This window comes from Anolis carolinensis, chromosome 3, assembly GCF_035594765.1.
Source record: "Anolis carolinensis isolate JA03-04 chromosome 3, rAnoCar3.1.pri, whole genome shotgun sequence".
Taxonomy (NCBI): Eukaryota; Metazoa; Chordata; class Lepidosauria; order Squamata; family Dactyloidae; genus Anolis; species Anolis carolinensis.
Genome location: NC_085843.1, coordinates 253,344,379 through 253,360,847, shown reverse-complemented (window position 1 = coordinate 253,360,847; position 16,469 = coordinate 253,344,379). Strand labels below are relative to the sequence as shown.

Sequence of the window (16,469 nt, the reverse complement as noted above, 5' to 3'; positions counted from 1 at the left end):
GGTTGCCCACAGCTATCTGATTACAGGCAGACATATTTAGGAAGAGTGATTTTTTTCTCTTGCCTATAGCATTGCTTCTCAAACTGTGGGTCCTCACCCCAAATGGGGTCCTTTGCTCAGTGCTGAGATCATAAAAAGTTGGCAAGTGTAAAATGTGTTGAAAGTATTATAATGTTTGCAAAATTATATAGTTCATGTTTAGCCAGTAGGTCTGTACCTTTAACTGGCAGTATGCTTGTATTTTGAGCTTTATCAATCAGATACAGGTGGAGCTATGTTTTTCATTTATATATTCTCTGCATTCTGCCTGTATTCTCTCTCTGAGTTTTTGTTCCTGTATTATGCTTCTGTTACAGCAATAAAGTAAGATGACTTTATGCTACAATGTAGCTTCTTATTTGACCACATTACTTCGGGGCTTTGTTTCTGCTGCAGCCTTATTATATTTTTCTTTTGATACTCTGCAACCTAAGGTTTTTACCTTTGCTGACAAAATGTTTCTGAACTGCACCTGTTTACAGAAATCTGTTAGCAACAATGTACAGTATTTAGTGGACTCTGTAGAAAATGCTTCAGCTGTACTCCACAAAAAGGAAAATCAGCTTGTGTAGCAAGCCTTACAAATTCTGATTTATTATCTATTTTATGTACCTCAGTACTTGGGGTCAAAAATATTTCTTGGGCAGAAAGGGATTGTAAATGGAAAAAGTTTAAGAAGCCTTGATCTATAAAATAGATCCTAAAGTATAAACTGCAACCAGGGCCGGCCCCACTCATGCGGCAGCTGACGCCGCCGCCTCGGGCGCAGGCCCGGGGGGGCGCCGTCAGGCTGGGCGGGAGGCGGGGCACCGCCCTGACGGTGCCCCGCCTCCCGCCCAGTGCGCCCTGGCCCGTCTGGCCTGCTAGAAAAGGCCAGACGGGCGAGCGGGGGTAACGTGGGAGGCGGGGCCAGCTCTGACGCCGCTCCCCCCCCCCCCGCCCAGCGTGCCCTGGCCCCGCCTCCCACGTTGCGTGGGGCAGGGCCAAGGCACGCTGGGCGGGGGGGGGGAGCGGCGTCAGAGCTGGCCCCGCCTCCCACGTTACCCCCGCTCGCCCGTCTGGCCTGCTACACAAGGCCAGACGGGCGAGCGGGGGTAACGTGGGAGGCGGGGCCAGCTCTGACGCCGCCCCCCCCGCCCAGCGTGCCCTGGCCCCGCCTCCCACGTTGCGTGGGAGGCAGGGCCAAGGCACGCTGGGCGGGGGGGGGGGGAGCGGCGTCAGAGCTGGCCCCGCCTCCCACGTTACCCCCGCTCGCCCGTCTGGCCTGCTACACAAGGCCAGACGGGAGAGCGGGGGTAACGTGGGAGGCGGGGCCAGCTCTGACGCCGCCCCCCCGCCCAGCGTGCCCCGGCCCCGCCTCCCACGTTGCGTGGGAGGCAGGGCCAAGGCACGCTGGGCGGGGGGGGGGGAGCGGCGTCAGAGCTGGCCCCGCCTCCCACGTTACCCCCGCTCGCCCGTCTGGCCTTGTGTAGCAGGCCAGACGGGCGAGCGGGGGTAACGTGGGAGGCGGGGCCAGCTCTGACGCCGCCCCCCCGCCCAGCGTGCCCTGGCCCCGCCTCCCACGTTGCGTGGGAGGCAGGGCCAAGGCACGCTGGGCGGGGGGGGGGGAGCGGCGTCAGAGCTGGCCCCGCCTCCCACGTTACCCCCGCTCGCCCGTCTGGCCTTGTGTAGCAGGCCAGACGGGCGAGCGGGGGTAACGTGGGAGGCGGGGCCAGCTCTGACGCCGCCCCCCCGCCCAGCGTGCCCTGGCCCCGCCTCCCACGTTGCGTGGGAGGCAGGGCCAAGGCACGCTGGGCGGGGGGGGGGGAGCGGCGTCAGAGCTGGCCCCGCCTCCCACGTTACCCCCGCTCGCCCGTCTGGCCTGCTACACAAGGCCAGACGGGCGAGCGGGGGTAACGTGGGAGGCGGGGCCAGCTCTAACGCCGCCCCCCCCGCCCAGCGTGCCCTGGCCCCGCCTCCCACGTTGCGTGGGAGGCAGGGCCAAGGCACGCTGGGCGGGGGGGGGAGCGGCGTCAGAGCTGGCCCCGCCTCCCACGTTACCCCCGCTCGCCCGTCTGGCCTGCTACACAAGGCCAGACGGGCGAGCGGGGGTAACGTGGGAGGCGGGGCCAGCTCTGACGCCGCCCCCCCGCCCAGCGTGCCCTGGCCCCGCCTCCCACGTTGCGTGGGAGGCAGGGCCAAGGCACGCTGGGCGGGGGGGGGGGGAGCGGCGTCAGAGCTGGCCCCGCCTCCCACGTTACCCCCGCTCGCCCGTCTGGCCTTTTGTAGCAGGCCAGACTCAGCGGAGGTTCCTCCAGGCCGCAATCGCGGCCTGGAGAAACCTCCGCTGAGTCTGGCCTGCTACACAAGGCCAGACGGGCGAGCGGGGGTAACGTGGGAGGCGGGGCCAGCTCTGACGCCGCCCCCCCCGCCCAGCGTGCCCTGGCCCCGCCTCCCACGCTGCGTGGGAGGCGGGGCCAGGGCACGGGGGGCGGGGCCAACTCTGGCCCCGCCCCCTCACTATTCGCCCTGGCCCCGCCTCCCACGCAGCGTGGGAGGCGGGGCCAGGGCACGCTGGGCGGGGCCAGGGCGCCGGTGGCGGGGGCGCTTTTCAGCGCCCCCGCTTTACATCAAAAAATATCTCCGGCCGGCCCTGACTGCAACATAGACTTCTACCAGAGTTTATCTCTGCACATTGGTTGCTTGCTATGCAGACAGCCACCAATATACAGAATAAGGAATGGAGGGAGAGAAACTTCAAAAACGATGAGACTTTAAAAGCTCTTTTACATTACCTGAGCTATGGAGAAGGGGCCAGAGGAGAGAAATGTGGAGCGAAATGTTTTGGGGTCAGAAGATATACCAAATGGAATGCCAAGGCATTTAAAAAACATCGGTGGTGCGTTCAAACAGACCAGGTTTCCTTAAACATTTCCACTTGCGACCGCTTTTGGCCCAAGAAATGTTAATGTGACCCCGGGTATATAAAATTGGTATAAAAACCAAATATTTCCTGATGGCAAATCAGCATTTGCCAGGCTTGCTCAACAGGTTGATTTCCTTTTTTATGAAGTACAACTGGAGCACCTTCTTCAGAGTCCACTATAAACACCGCATAACAGATTAATGTAAATGTCCAATGACCTCATCAAGATAGGGGAAGAAGTGGCAACATGTTCCACTTCGCCACCCCTTTCAGCTGGCTTCCATTACACGACGTATTACTACTTCCAGTGCTTAAAGGGATTGTGAAGTGGAGCATGCTACTGCAGCAACACAGGAGGTTTCTCGTGTTGCCTTGGAGCAATGGGGGGTACCGGATGGCCAATGCCCCCCCCCCAATGGGATCACCCAGCGTGTAAGCTGTACAATGTAGGGCAGGGGTCCCCAAACTAAGGCCCGGGGGCCGGATGCGGCCCTCCGAGTTCATTTACCCGGCCCCCGCCCTCAGTTTTATAATATAATATATTGTATATACATATAATATTGATAATAATAATAATATTATAATGTAATACAATATAACACTAATAATAATACCATATAATAATATTTATTATATATTCTATATTACATATAATATTACTAATAATATTACAGTATAGTGGTATAGTTCAATATAGTAATATATAATGCTAATATTGTGCTATGATAATAATATAATATATTGTATGTACATATAATTTCTAAGCCACTCTGAGTCCCCTTTGGGGTGAGAAGGGTGTGATACAAATGTAGTAAATAAATGCAGCAAATAAATAAATAATAAATAAATAAATTTTAGGCTCACCCAAAGTCTGAAATGACTTGAAGGCACACAACAACAACAACAACAACAACAATCCTAATTAACTTGACTATCTCATTGGCCAGAAGCAGGAGCACACTTCCCATTGAAATCCTGATAAATGTATGTTGGGTTAAAATTGTTTTTATTTCTATATATTGTATTGTTCTTTCATTGTTCTTGTTGTTGTTTTTGCACTACAAATAAGACATGTGCAGTGTGCATCGGAATTTGTTAGTATTTTTTTTTTCAAATGATAATCCGGCCCCTCAACAGTCTGAAGGATTGTGGACCGGCCCTTGGATTAAAAAGTTTGAGGACCCCTGATGTAGGGCATGGGGTTAGGGTTCCCCACGTCCCCCAACGGCAGTCGTCAGATTCTCCACAGTGCATGGCGATTCTGGCAGCCAGTGTGAAGAGATAGTAAAACACCCACCTAGTTACATTCAGAAAACTTTTACTGTTGCCATTTTTGGGGACCCCAACATTGAGCTATGGGGACCCCATTTGCGGTCAGGACCCATCATTTAAGAAGAAGTAAAATATACAGCCCATATTTATTTATTTTTAAAGTGAATACAAACAGACACATACTGTGATAAATGAACCAACTTAGGGAGGGGCATATATGAAAGGATAGACAAAGCTCCACCCTGCATTGGCCCAGAAGCAAATTAAAGGCCTTTCTTCCATTCTACCAGCTACCTCCTGGTCTGGAGGAAGAGAAGATGCAAGCATAGCTCCACCATGCATGGGCCAAGAAGCAGATGAAAGGCCCTCTACCCCAAGTGCCACTGCTACAGAGGGAGAGAAAAACCAGCATGATCTCTCAACTTAATCACCACACTGACTGCCATTCACTTTCCTTGTGCATTGTGTCTTATTTGGATTATAAGCCTGCCTTTGTATCTGAAGAATTGGGGATCAATACTCTAAATCCATCCATGGCAATTAAAATGGAATCTAGTTTTATAGGCATGATAAGGATGGATGCTAATGAACACTGACTACTAGAGGCATGACATTTTGGTGATATCAAACAGCAAGAAGAGAACATACATTCACAGTACCCAACAACTCTTGCAAACAGCCAGCCTTTCTAGAGGGAAAAAATAACAGCTTATCTCCCTGTAGATTAGGGGTTGGATGGGATGGATGTATCTACTCCAAGACCATGTGGACATCTGTTGTTGTTGTTGTTTTTTGCCATAAAAAGTGTGAATTTCTCTCCTGGAAGTGTCCTGGACAGAATTAATATTTTAAATAGGCTGCACCCGATTCTCTCCCACCCGTTAACATTGAAAAGCTGTTTTTCACAATCAAGAGGAGAAGGACTACTTATGGTTAGAACATATGGGAATGTATTTGCAATGCTATATTCATTCCTTTGTGTGTGTGTGTTTTAGTCACTTTCATTTTATTCTAAATGTCAGGATTGAATATAACAGAGAAGTTTGTATTCATTAATCATTTGAATGCATAAAAAATATTGAACACCAAGTGACAATACCTTTAAAAATGCCTTGTGGGAAACTGCTGCTGACAAGGGTTTGATTCACCTATATTGTGCAGAGCTAAATAAAATAATGGCGTAACTATGCCAAGAAAGCCTCAGATATAAGGATTAGATATTTTACCTTATGAAGCCCATTATTACAACCATTAATCTTCCTAAAAAAATAAATATAAATCTGATCACTGTTCTGAACACCAGATTTTAATAGTTTATTACCACAAAATACATATTTAATTCTATACTAAACAACTGTTCTTAACAATACGTAAGTAATTTGGTCAGTAATTTTTTTCTATTAAGCTAATATAATAAAACTGCCGTAATGTATTGTAAACATAATATTGCCTTCTTAAAATTGCTGTTCTATAAACTGTAGCAAACAGATAGAATAACGAAGTTATCGTTTATTATCAAAATATACAAAGCCCCCACCCAAACATAACAGAAACTGTATTTCCCCATATGAATTATACAGTTATAGAAAATACTTGTAAAATCATTACTATGTATAAATATTACACGTTGTTGGCTTTGGTCTAGAATTGCTACCATATGTATTGTTTTAGAAAAATGCCATAAGTTCCCTGTTATTTTAGGTATAACACTAAGCTAGACTACATTTTCTAACTGAAAGGGTTTCCAACCAAAGCTGAAATACTTTTAGAATATGGTTAATGTCTTGCCTTGCTGATATCAACAGTGAAATATTGAATTTCTGCTTGTTTCAAAGCAACCACAGGGTAGAATAAATATACATTTTTAATATATGTAATGTAAGTGGATATTAAATACATTAAATAATGTTATATGCATGAACATACAAAGAGATGACTTAGTAGTTCTTAACATTTGTGGGCCATGATTGTATTTGGGAATGTTATGTACCTTCTCTGCATAACACTGTGGCAATACAAGTTGTATTTCACCTTGCTATGTACAGTATACCCGCATGCTACCTTTTGCTTTTTTTGGAGTAAAACAACAGCTTAATAGAACGATTTTACATCAGAAACCTTTTCTTACCACAAGATAACAAAGAAATTGGGGGAAATATTTCTTTTACACGGAATTTTTTAGACTTCATGTAGTTCGGTCATAGGTTCTCATGGGCTAAGAATCCCTGAGCTCAGTTCGGTGTTAGTCCATGCTGAAGCTGAAATTAATAGTAATTAAGTCCCATTCATTCCAAGGGGTTTACTCTAAGTTTAGCCCAAGGTCCAAGTTGAGTGCAGTACTGCAGATATTCTTTACAGCATTCCTGTTTTGTAATAAAACGGATTTCACAGTTTTTCTGAACTTTCAAATGTATTGTATTGAATAAATGTAATGTTCAGTGAATATGAAACTTAAGTAAGCAGGAGGGTAAAGGGCAAGCCTTGTTCCTGGTGCAGCCACGACTCCTCAATATCCAATAAACGTGATTGGGAAGAGTGGGAAATCCCCCAGTCTGGATTTTGAATAGTGACAAATTAAATGGGATAGGTTCAAAACTCTTCATGCTACTAGCACCCTCACGTTGGTTTGATTTCTATATTTTCTTCTCCTTAATATACCCAGTACATCTCTTTTATTCTTATTTGTCTTTTATTTGTATTTACTTTCATATCATCCCTATATTATTTGCCAACCTCAGTATTTATGAGGAAATTAAATCTTCAGAAAATATTTGTAATACCTTTATACATCTGAGTTTTTTTTTCTGTTATTCACTACGTGACACTATCTAGCTCAGGCATGGGTTAGGAATTGTGGGAGTTGAAGCCCAAAACACCTGGAGGGTTGAAGTTTGCCCATGCCTGATCTAGCTTGACCAATGAAAAGGGAAAAACCCTAATGGGCAAAGATTAGGGATATTCTTTGTTGTAGGAATATTCAGTCTGCTGGGGACTCTTCCAGGAATTGCTTGCGAAGGTAGATGTTCAGTTCCCGGCTTAGCTGGCAGCTCTTTGAATGGAGGCATGCAAACCAATGTTCCACTCCACAAGAAAAGTCACCATTAACAGTGTAAAGGGCAAATATGATTGTTGTGACAGGGAAAATTTATCTTGAGTGGTGGGATAATTAGCTTTGCAGTTTCATAGGAATTTATGAGAAAGGTCCAAAAACTCGGATCTCTAAAGACTTTCTTTGGCAGGAGAGAATAGATCTTCTTATCCTCGGATCTGAAAACTAGTACACATCTTTCCAGACTCATGAAGGCAACACAGAACTTCTTTAGTCATAGGTAGTAAGTGTTCACCATCTACCATAAGGATAACCAGGCTTCTGAAGGTGCAGCAAAATGTTGATAGAAGTGTTCTAAATACACAGGATCTGTAGGTTCCAATAAGACCCACTATGAAATTTTCAGCTTCTCCTAGCACAGTTTTACCAAAGCTCATTTTCAAACTATTGTTTTAATATAGAGTTAGAACCAAATTGTGCATTTAGTTGAACTTTCCTGCTCTGCCTCCATACTGCAATTTCACTGACTCCTCCTTTATCTTTTGCCATAGCATAACCCATTCAGTAGGGCCCCCTAATCATCGGTGCAGCATTTCCAGAGGAGGGTCTGCCATGGAGAGAAAGAGCAGGGAAATGTATCTTAGCTGCATACATCTAAAATGGGATTTAATCCTATATACTGAAGACAACATCCAACTTAACGAATGAACGGAAACCATAGACAACTTATCATGCCATAAGAGTAGACTAACAGTTGTACAATGCCTACTAACACCTTGAACCACAAACCAATAAAAACAACTATTTCAATATACTGTAGGTCTTACATTAAATCTAAGGATGCAGCCCCCCCCCCCCCAATAATACAGCTGTGTACCTGAAAGGGGATCAGAAAAACAAACGAACACATACACACAAATATGGCAGCCTCTGGTCCTACAGCCATTTGTTATATTAACCTATGACTACTGTATCTGGAAATCTACAGATCCATGATTAAAGTGAACTTCCGAGATGATAATTTTCCTCTCTTAAAAAAGACAAATGGAGAGCCACAATACCAGTGGAGATGAATGGGGGAAGGAAGACACTTTCATCTCCTTCCTGTAAATCCTAAATTGTGTGTGCCCCTGTATCTCGCAATTGACATCCAAGGGAGCACAAAACGTTGTGGACCTTTGACCTAAAGGTGTCGTCTTCTGGCCTCTGGCCTAGAACAAGAACATGATCAGGTATATCCTCTGATTTTCAGTAGGGGCCCGTATGTAAGTCCCAGTATGCACTTTCCAACTACCCTTTCCCTTCATTAGTCTCTTGTGGTTTACTCCTCAGGGAACAAATAACATTTGGGCCAGGATCCTGTGTGGAGGGAAGAGAACAGCTGCATATGGGAGACATACGTGAGCTTTCCACCAAAAGTTATGACCTGAAAATCCTGGTATATGTATGTGTGGGCAAAGATTGCAGGGTCAAGAAGAAAGAGGATCTGGTTAACCTTATGTCAACTTCCTTCCATGTATGTCACTGTGAACATACAAGAAAGAACCAAGCTCTCAATATTGAAACTTCCATTAACTGTAGATCTAGTGCTTCATCTGACATATGACAAGCCTGTGACATATTACCATGCAATCTTAAAATACAAAAATTTATTAATTATTATATTATTCTCATTAGCCCTCACAAGGTTATTCTGTAGGAACTTTTTCAGGCTTTATAATATCTGGATGCATTTCCCCCACAAATAATAAACTTTATAATCTTTACCAGATGCTGTACAATGCATACATTAGATTATAGCTAAACTAAACTTTCAAATTACAGTGTGGAATTTGAAACAAATTAACATTAAATTTTGGATATTAATACAAGGTGTGATTTCTACAACCTATTGAATAAACACTTTTAACATTTTCATACTCTCAGTGTATATATTTTCTCTTTATTCTGTTCAGAACGGTTCTAAACTGAACATGATTTAGTTAAATAGTGAATTACTTTGTAATAGCAATTAAAAAAATCAATTACACATATTCTTATTTGCCTCTATTTAACTATAGATTGTTCCTGTGGGGTGTAAAATGCCTTTCTGGATGTCTATCCTTCATACTATATGGGAAGTGCTATACAATTTCCATTTTTGCTCTTATGGCATACTTTTTCATGTAATACATGAAATATATTTATATAGAAAAACAATACCTCCATTTTTAGAATGTCCCACAATCAATTTGTTATACTCATGTTCTTTTAATTTTCTTTGTTCTATGTTCTTTTCACTCAAAGTACAACAACAAATGGGATTTTTCTAAGTACTGCTTGTTTCATGCTCATCTGCACCTACATTTAGTAAAGGTTTAACTGTTTCCAGTCTATCTGTGTCAATGAAATGTTGACTTACAAATGGCTTAGTACTTTCATGAAACAAATGATCATCTCTATCTTCTTGCTTCGGCGTTTTGAATAAATGCTTCTTCTGATGCATTCCAAGAGCTGCCGCCGTCTTGCAAACTTTGGGACACTGAACACATGCATATCCTTTCCCATTGTTCTCTCGCTTATGTCTTTGCTCATGATTTCTTTTGGTAGAAAGGTATAAGAAACCCTGGAAGCAAAACTGACACTGGTAGCGCTTTTCTCCAGTATGGATTCTCTCGTGTATTTTGAGTGTCTCATTTAGACTGAATGCCTTGTTACAGTACTGGCAGATGAAATCCTTTACACCCGAATGGATGCGTTCATGCTTATGTAAGTTTCCTGATATTGAAAAGCTCTTCCCACATGTTTTGCAAGTGTAGGGTTTCTCTCCTGTGTGGCATCGCATATGCATTCTTAGAGCAGATGGGCTCTGAAAGCTTTTTTGGCATAATTCACAAGTATAGGACTCAAATGTAGTTGTGTCCCAGTGTAAATTATCCGCGGCCTTTTCAGCAGAAGTGTTATCTTTTTCGCAGAGTTCACAGGGAAGGCTTGGCATATTCTTCTCTTCTTCTTGTTGGAGGACTTTTTCTTCAGGAATGTTCCTAAGTGCATAGCTTGTGACATGCGTCTTTTCACTTTCTCGGTAGGAATTTCGGCTCTTATGTTTTTCTCTCCATCTTGCCTTTCTTATTTTCCTTAGCTGTTTTGATTTCTTTTTTGGCTTGTAATTGTAATATGGCCGCCATGGTTTATCGTTGGAGTCATGGTCGCTGACATCATCACACATTTCATTGAGTTCAATGTAGTCTGACCTGCAAACTCGAGATGTGCTTCTCTCTCTCTTCTCCCGTTCTGCAATTTGAGCTGTATGATCTTCTTTGGATTCATATTTAGATTTTCGGTCTTTTCTGTAAAATAGTTTGGACCCCAGAATATGCCTTTTCACAATGGCTTCATTACCTATCTTAACTGTTATTTGACAAAGAGGGGCAACATTGCTGTCAGCAGATGTTCCTGGTAATGCGGGCTTTGCAATGTAGGTCTCAGTCTTATCTGAGGATTCAAAAGGGTCAGTTGATATGTCAGAAGACATAGCTGCATTTGCCATATATTGTAAATTGTCTGATGTCTCTTCTTCATTGTATAACAATGTCCTTTTCTTCTCCTTATTGCTCCTTGTTCTAATATTGCTTTTACTATCCTCTGAACCATGTATGTGGTCATCATTTGCTACTTGGCTGGTTGTAAAGTCTGAAGTTTCTGTACTACTTACTGCATTCACAGCATTACTGTGCATGATTACAGAAGAAATTCTACTACTATGCATTATGACTGAAGGTGGTGAATTATTATAGTTAATAACAGAGGCTGAATTTTCACTGGCATTGCTGTTACTAACAATTTGAAGAGAGGAATCACAATCTTGAGGGCCAGAATTAAGATGAGTAGAGGACAATGGTATTTCAATAGTACAAATATCATTTTTGAGTTCTGCTTCTGATACAGTAGCTTCCCAAGGAGAAATAATAATTGGAGTATTCACAGGAGCTGCGGTTGCATCATTACATGGAGTTGGGTTTGGCAATATACTATGTGGGAAATTCAGGGATGGCAGTTCAGAAGTGACAGTGTTCTGAATAATGCAGGTACTAGAAGTGTCTTCGGTAACTTGTATGCTAGTTTGTATGCTTTCATATGATGTGCTGCCATAGCTCTTATATGGTGGCCTTTTGCATTTCATAGGCAAAAGCCTATAAAGTTTATAGGGATATGCACCTGGTTTCAAGCCACCATTTGCAGTTTTCTTATTTACTCCAAGTCGGTGGTCAATTGCATGGAAAGACTTCTGGTGGTTTTTGAGTATGTAGTATGTCATAAATGTCTCAAGGCAGAAAATACACTGATACCGTCTTTCTCCTGTGTGCCAGATTTCGTGTCTTGTACGGTATTCAGCTAATGCAAACACTTTATTGCAGTAATGGCAAGGGTATGTTCTTCTCCATGAATGAACATTTGAATGTCTTCGGAGACTAGATAAAGTAACATAGGCACGTTTGCAAACACTGCAAGTATAAAGTACTTGCCCATCAACAACTTTAACAAAGTGGTCTGTTTCTGGCATTGTGCAGTTTGTGGCAGAATAATCCGCCAGCTCATTTCCAGTTATTGTGGATTCTGGGCTTATATATGAAGTGACTGTTTGTCCATTCGAAATAACAAAATTATCCAAGCAATTCTGCTCATTTTCACAATTATCTAATTCTCCACATCCTTGCTCATGGGTTTCTAGTTCAGTTACAGTTTCAAACTGTTTGTTACAATATTTGCAAATGAATGTTTCTTGAGCTTGTACGTGGAGCTGGAGATGGGCGCTGAATTGAGTTCCATCACTGAATGATTTATTACAACAGTTACAATTATAAACATGTGGAATGACTGCAACTATTGATCCAGAAATACGATCTGAATTATTTTCATCATCCTTGGAAGGTAGAACAGTGTCACTATTTGCATGGGATTTTTTAAAAGAAAAGGTGTGATTATTTACTACTTTTTGATGACCCACTGCATTGGTTCCGTTGACGGTCAAAAGCTGTATTGAAGGTATATCAGTGATTTGGGAGTTAAAAACTGCCTGTGATGTATTAAATGTTTGAGCAACTGAATCAATAACAGGCATTGACTGGCCAGTTTCAGAACCATCCTCACCCATTCTATCAAGTGGGCTACTTTCATGGTAAAAGGATTTTTGCTGAAAAACTTCACAACCCGCAGTAACAGCATAGGAGTGCTCAGCTAATGTACTTGCTCGCTCAACATCTTTGCCAGCACCATGCCTCTCTAGACTAATATTAGATCCTTTATTTTTTTCTGGCATTTTTTTAAAGCTTGCTCTGAGGTCAAGAGGAGAAAAGAAATTATTACAATTTTCATTTTCATAAATGGAGTATGCATTTGTGATCCTTGGTCCATTTGTGATTGCGGAGTCTTCTTGTCTTTTCTCTTCTTTCACTTCACCTTTTTCAGTATTGCATAATGAATAAAGGCAAGGAGAATTTGAAATGTTCTTGTCTGTAAGGTCTTCTAGAAATGATATTCCCAATTTCTTCCCTGCAGCTGCAAGGTCTAAAACAGCCTCCTGTCTTTTAACAATTACTGTGGAACTGTAGATGTAATTAAGTATTTCTGTGAACACTTCGGCTTTAAGATCCTCCAGTTCCAGGACATGTCCAGAAATGCAAATTGCACGGCTCCAAAAAATATTTTTGAAATAAAGGCTCGAAGCAGCCAGAACATTGCTGTGGGCTTTAAATTTGGTGTCTTCCACAATTATCGTGACATCACATAAAACACCTCGAATGCGCTGTTCGTTTAAAATGGAGAGGACTGCGTCGCTGTGGAAGTCATCTTTCAGATCTTTTAGGTGAGACATGATGGTCATCTGTTTAAAATAATGAGAAAGGAAAGGTTAATGAATTCAAATCACAATCGGGTTTTTTTCCCTGCTCATGAAAATCTGAGTATTTTTATCTGGAGACATGGGGCCCATCCAGACAGACCTTTAAACCAAGACCTGTCTCAGTTTAACCAGAGACATTCAAGTGACACGTCCGATAAAACTGAATTAATTTGGAACAAACCAGGGTTAGATACCCCATTAGATCTGGGCCTTCCTGAAAGGCCCAGGTCTTATGGGGTATTGGGCCTGTGTGAACTCATCCCTGGATAGTTCCAGGTCCAACCAGAAATAACTGTGGGTAATTCCCCATTTGCTATCTTGCACCTTTTTGCTCCTGGAGCCCAAAGGTGTGGGATGGCACCGACTCCTCCCCTCCAAGCCCCCAGCTACCCCAAAGTCCCCCAAAACAAGCCTTAATATAAAAAAATGTACTGGGCCAACATTAAGGTGGTCCTTCAGTCCTGCTGGCATGTCATTTTTACAATCCAGGAGGACTGAGTACCACCTTAATGGCGCCCCGGTATTTTTTTTTTAATTTTAAGGCTTGTTTTGAGGGACTTCAGGATGGCTGGATACCTTCCCAGTAGTTAATAGAATGTCTAGACACCCTCCCCCCAGGAATGCCTGGGTTTTTGGGAGTGTGGATGGGAATTCGTGCCAAAGCGGGTTTTTTCAATCTGCTTTGGCACAGATTTTGGCGCTATCTGGAAGTGTCCATAGGTCTTTATATTGAGACTACATTATCTAGTCTTTTAATGAGAATACACATTCTATGTGATAGAAGCAGATCATCAGTGAAAGGCATCTTATGGAAAAGCTAACGGTTTCTGTCTATTCAGATGATTTCCAAATCATGCAGGAAAATGTTGTGTTTTTTAAATATTCATTTCTGTGTAGAACTGCATGCAAAGGACTCTCCCTCATCCTATTAATCACCTATCTAATAGCTCTTTAATTTGAGAAATGAGGGTGATACCTTTGCAGCTGGAAGTATCCATCAATGCCTATGAAAAATATGTTTTGGAGAACTTCTTGGTGGATACTCACGAGAGGCCTAAGCTTTCCTGTCACTTGAAGTGAGAAACAGAGCACAAAACATGGTACAAGGGCTGCCATCTGGCTGCATTGTGTTCCACAAACACACCATTGTGCATGCACCATAGTGCAAGTAGTCGACTACCAGGCCCCCGCTCCACTGTAAAAGGAGGAGGAGGAGGAGGGTTGTGACAATATCTATGCACCCTCCATACCAAGGGAGAAGAAGTAAGAAGGGAGACTGACAAGGAAAACCCTGGTACTAATGCCACCTGCATTCTGTTGAAAATGGAAACAACAGCCAGTTACTTTTTTCTGTTCAACTTACTATTTTTCGTATTCCTAGTTCTGAGGAAACTAGGGAAAATGGTTTGTGATACTGCTCAGATAATTCTTCAGCTCACCCTTCCCATATTGCATTGGCTCTGACAACTCCTATATACATGGATCACTTCATGCAGAACGAAGCTAGCTTCAAACTGCAGGAGTCAGAAAACAAATTCCCACAAAACTGTGCAAAAGAAAGTCCTTAATGTGCATTAGTGCTCTGTGGCTTGTCACCCTCTGGGCCTCAAACTGGTTCCAGGATTTCCTCTGTAATAATTTGCACAGACAAATCACTTTCTGGTTTGAAATTGCATTGAATAGTAAATAGAGACAGGCATTTCAAAAACAGTCACTTCTGGGATAATACCCACAATGATAGCTCTCTAAATCAGAATGGTATCTCCTGGTCTGTTGGCAGTTCCAACAGCAGTCACGGAGGGGAGAGAGCAATATGGTTGCTGCTTCCTTCACTCCAGTTCCAGTTCTGATAGTAAAGTGGGCTCTGTGGATGAATGCAATTCTTCAGTGTTTCTTATAAATTTTTGGCATCGTATTCTGGTCTGTGGTATTCTTCAGTAAGCCTGTTTGCTCTATGAGGTGTGTGTGTTTGTGTGTTCTTCCTTCCTTCCTTCTGCTAGTCTACCTGCTTGCCTCCCTTTCTGGGCTTATTTTGGTTCTTTTCTACTTACATTTTCTTGCTTTCTCTGGATATGCAGATAACTGTTAATTTGGAACACTAAGCACTTCGTTATCCAAGTAATGAAATTAAATAATTAAATAATGTAGATACAGAGTTTTCCTCTACACTGGCTTGAAAAGCTTCAGTACATTACACTCATATATTTGTTAAAAGTGCACTATTGTTGGCATTTGTATCAACAAATATTACAAAAAAACCCCAAAGAAGTCAAACTGGATTATGTCTAAATAGGCCTGCTGTTATTGGGTAGATCTTGAGTGACTGGATGTATGTCTATTTTGGATTTCATCCCACGGTGCCTCTCCAAGCGTTTCTAGACACTTAAAACACGGAACTCCACAGACCCCATCTTATGGTGCAAGATCATTCCACGAGTTCTCCATTTGAGATCATTTCTAAAGTATTTTGAAACATAAGGATTTTAAAGAGGCTCCAGATAATTCTCTGCACATAGAAATGGGTTAAGATTATGAAATTGAACTGTGATAGAAATTGTTTTTTTCCCATATTCTGTTTTGTGACTTTTTTCTGTGGGCAGTCCTTAAGTGCGCCCCAAGGATATGGTTATTGCCATTAGTCTAAGGCAGTGGTTCCCAACCTGTGAGTCCCTAGATGTTTTGGCCTTCAACTCTCAGAAATCCTAACAGCTGGTAAACTGGCTGGAATTTCCAGGAGTTGTAGGCCAAAACACCTGGGGACCCACAGGCTGAGAACCACTGCTCTAAGGACAAGTAGTAAATTCTTATATTAATATTGTAATATGATACTATTGTCATGAAATAGAGAATTTCCGCAATTGAGACATTCTCTTTATAAAAAATGCGAGGGGGAAGAACTGGGAGGAGTCTGCACTTTCCTGTGTGATGGCAAAGCAAATGAACAATTTCTGTAGAAACTGGAGATGGAAAACACATGTGTGTGTGTGTGAGGAGGGGCGGTAAGTTCTCTGGATCCTTTGAAGACGGAGCAACATGAAACACCAAGCTAAGAAGGTGATTTCCCACAATCCTCTCCCCCCACCCCGTGGGATGAAGTCCTTAGAAATAAATCCTACAGAGCCAAATGAGACTAATTCCAAAATTAGGATGTATAAGATTACAGCCAGAAGATATGAAAATATATTTTTATGTGAGGAAAAAAACAGGAAATGATAATGCAGGACATAAGCAACTCTTAAGCCTGTTCCTGAAAACAAGAAAGAGTAGAATAGCAAAGAGCAAAGCCACTGTACAAGTATTTTTGAAAACAAACCAACAACAAA

General features: G+C 42.8%; 1 protein-coding gene across 5 annotated transcripts in view; it reads right to left on the bottom strand.

Moving 5' to 3' along the window:
* Window positions 1-8,899: 8,899 nt before the first annotated feature.
* Window positions 8,900-16,469, bottom strand: part of zbtb38 (zinc finger and BTB domain containing 38) — a 43,780-nt gene continuing 36,210 nt past the window's right edge. For all 5 annotated transcript variants that reach the window (XM_062976623.1, XM_062976621.1, XM_062976622.1 and 2 more), the window contains one exon: window positions 8,900-13,128. In XM_062976623.1, coding sequence (XP_062832693.1) covers window positions 9,574-13,128 — 3,555 coding nt within the window. In that variant the 3' untranslated portion in view covers window positions 8,900-9,573. The remainder of the gene's footprint in view (window positions 13,129-16,469) is intronic.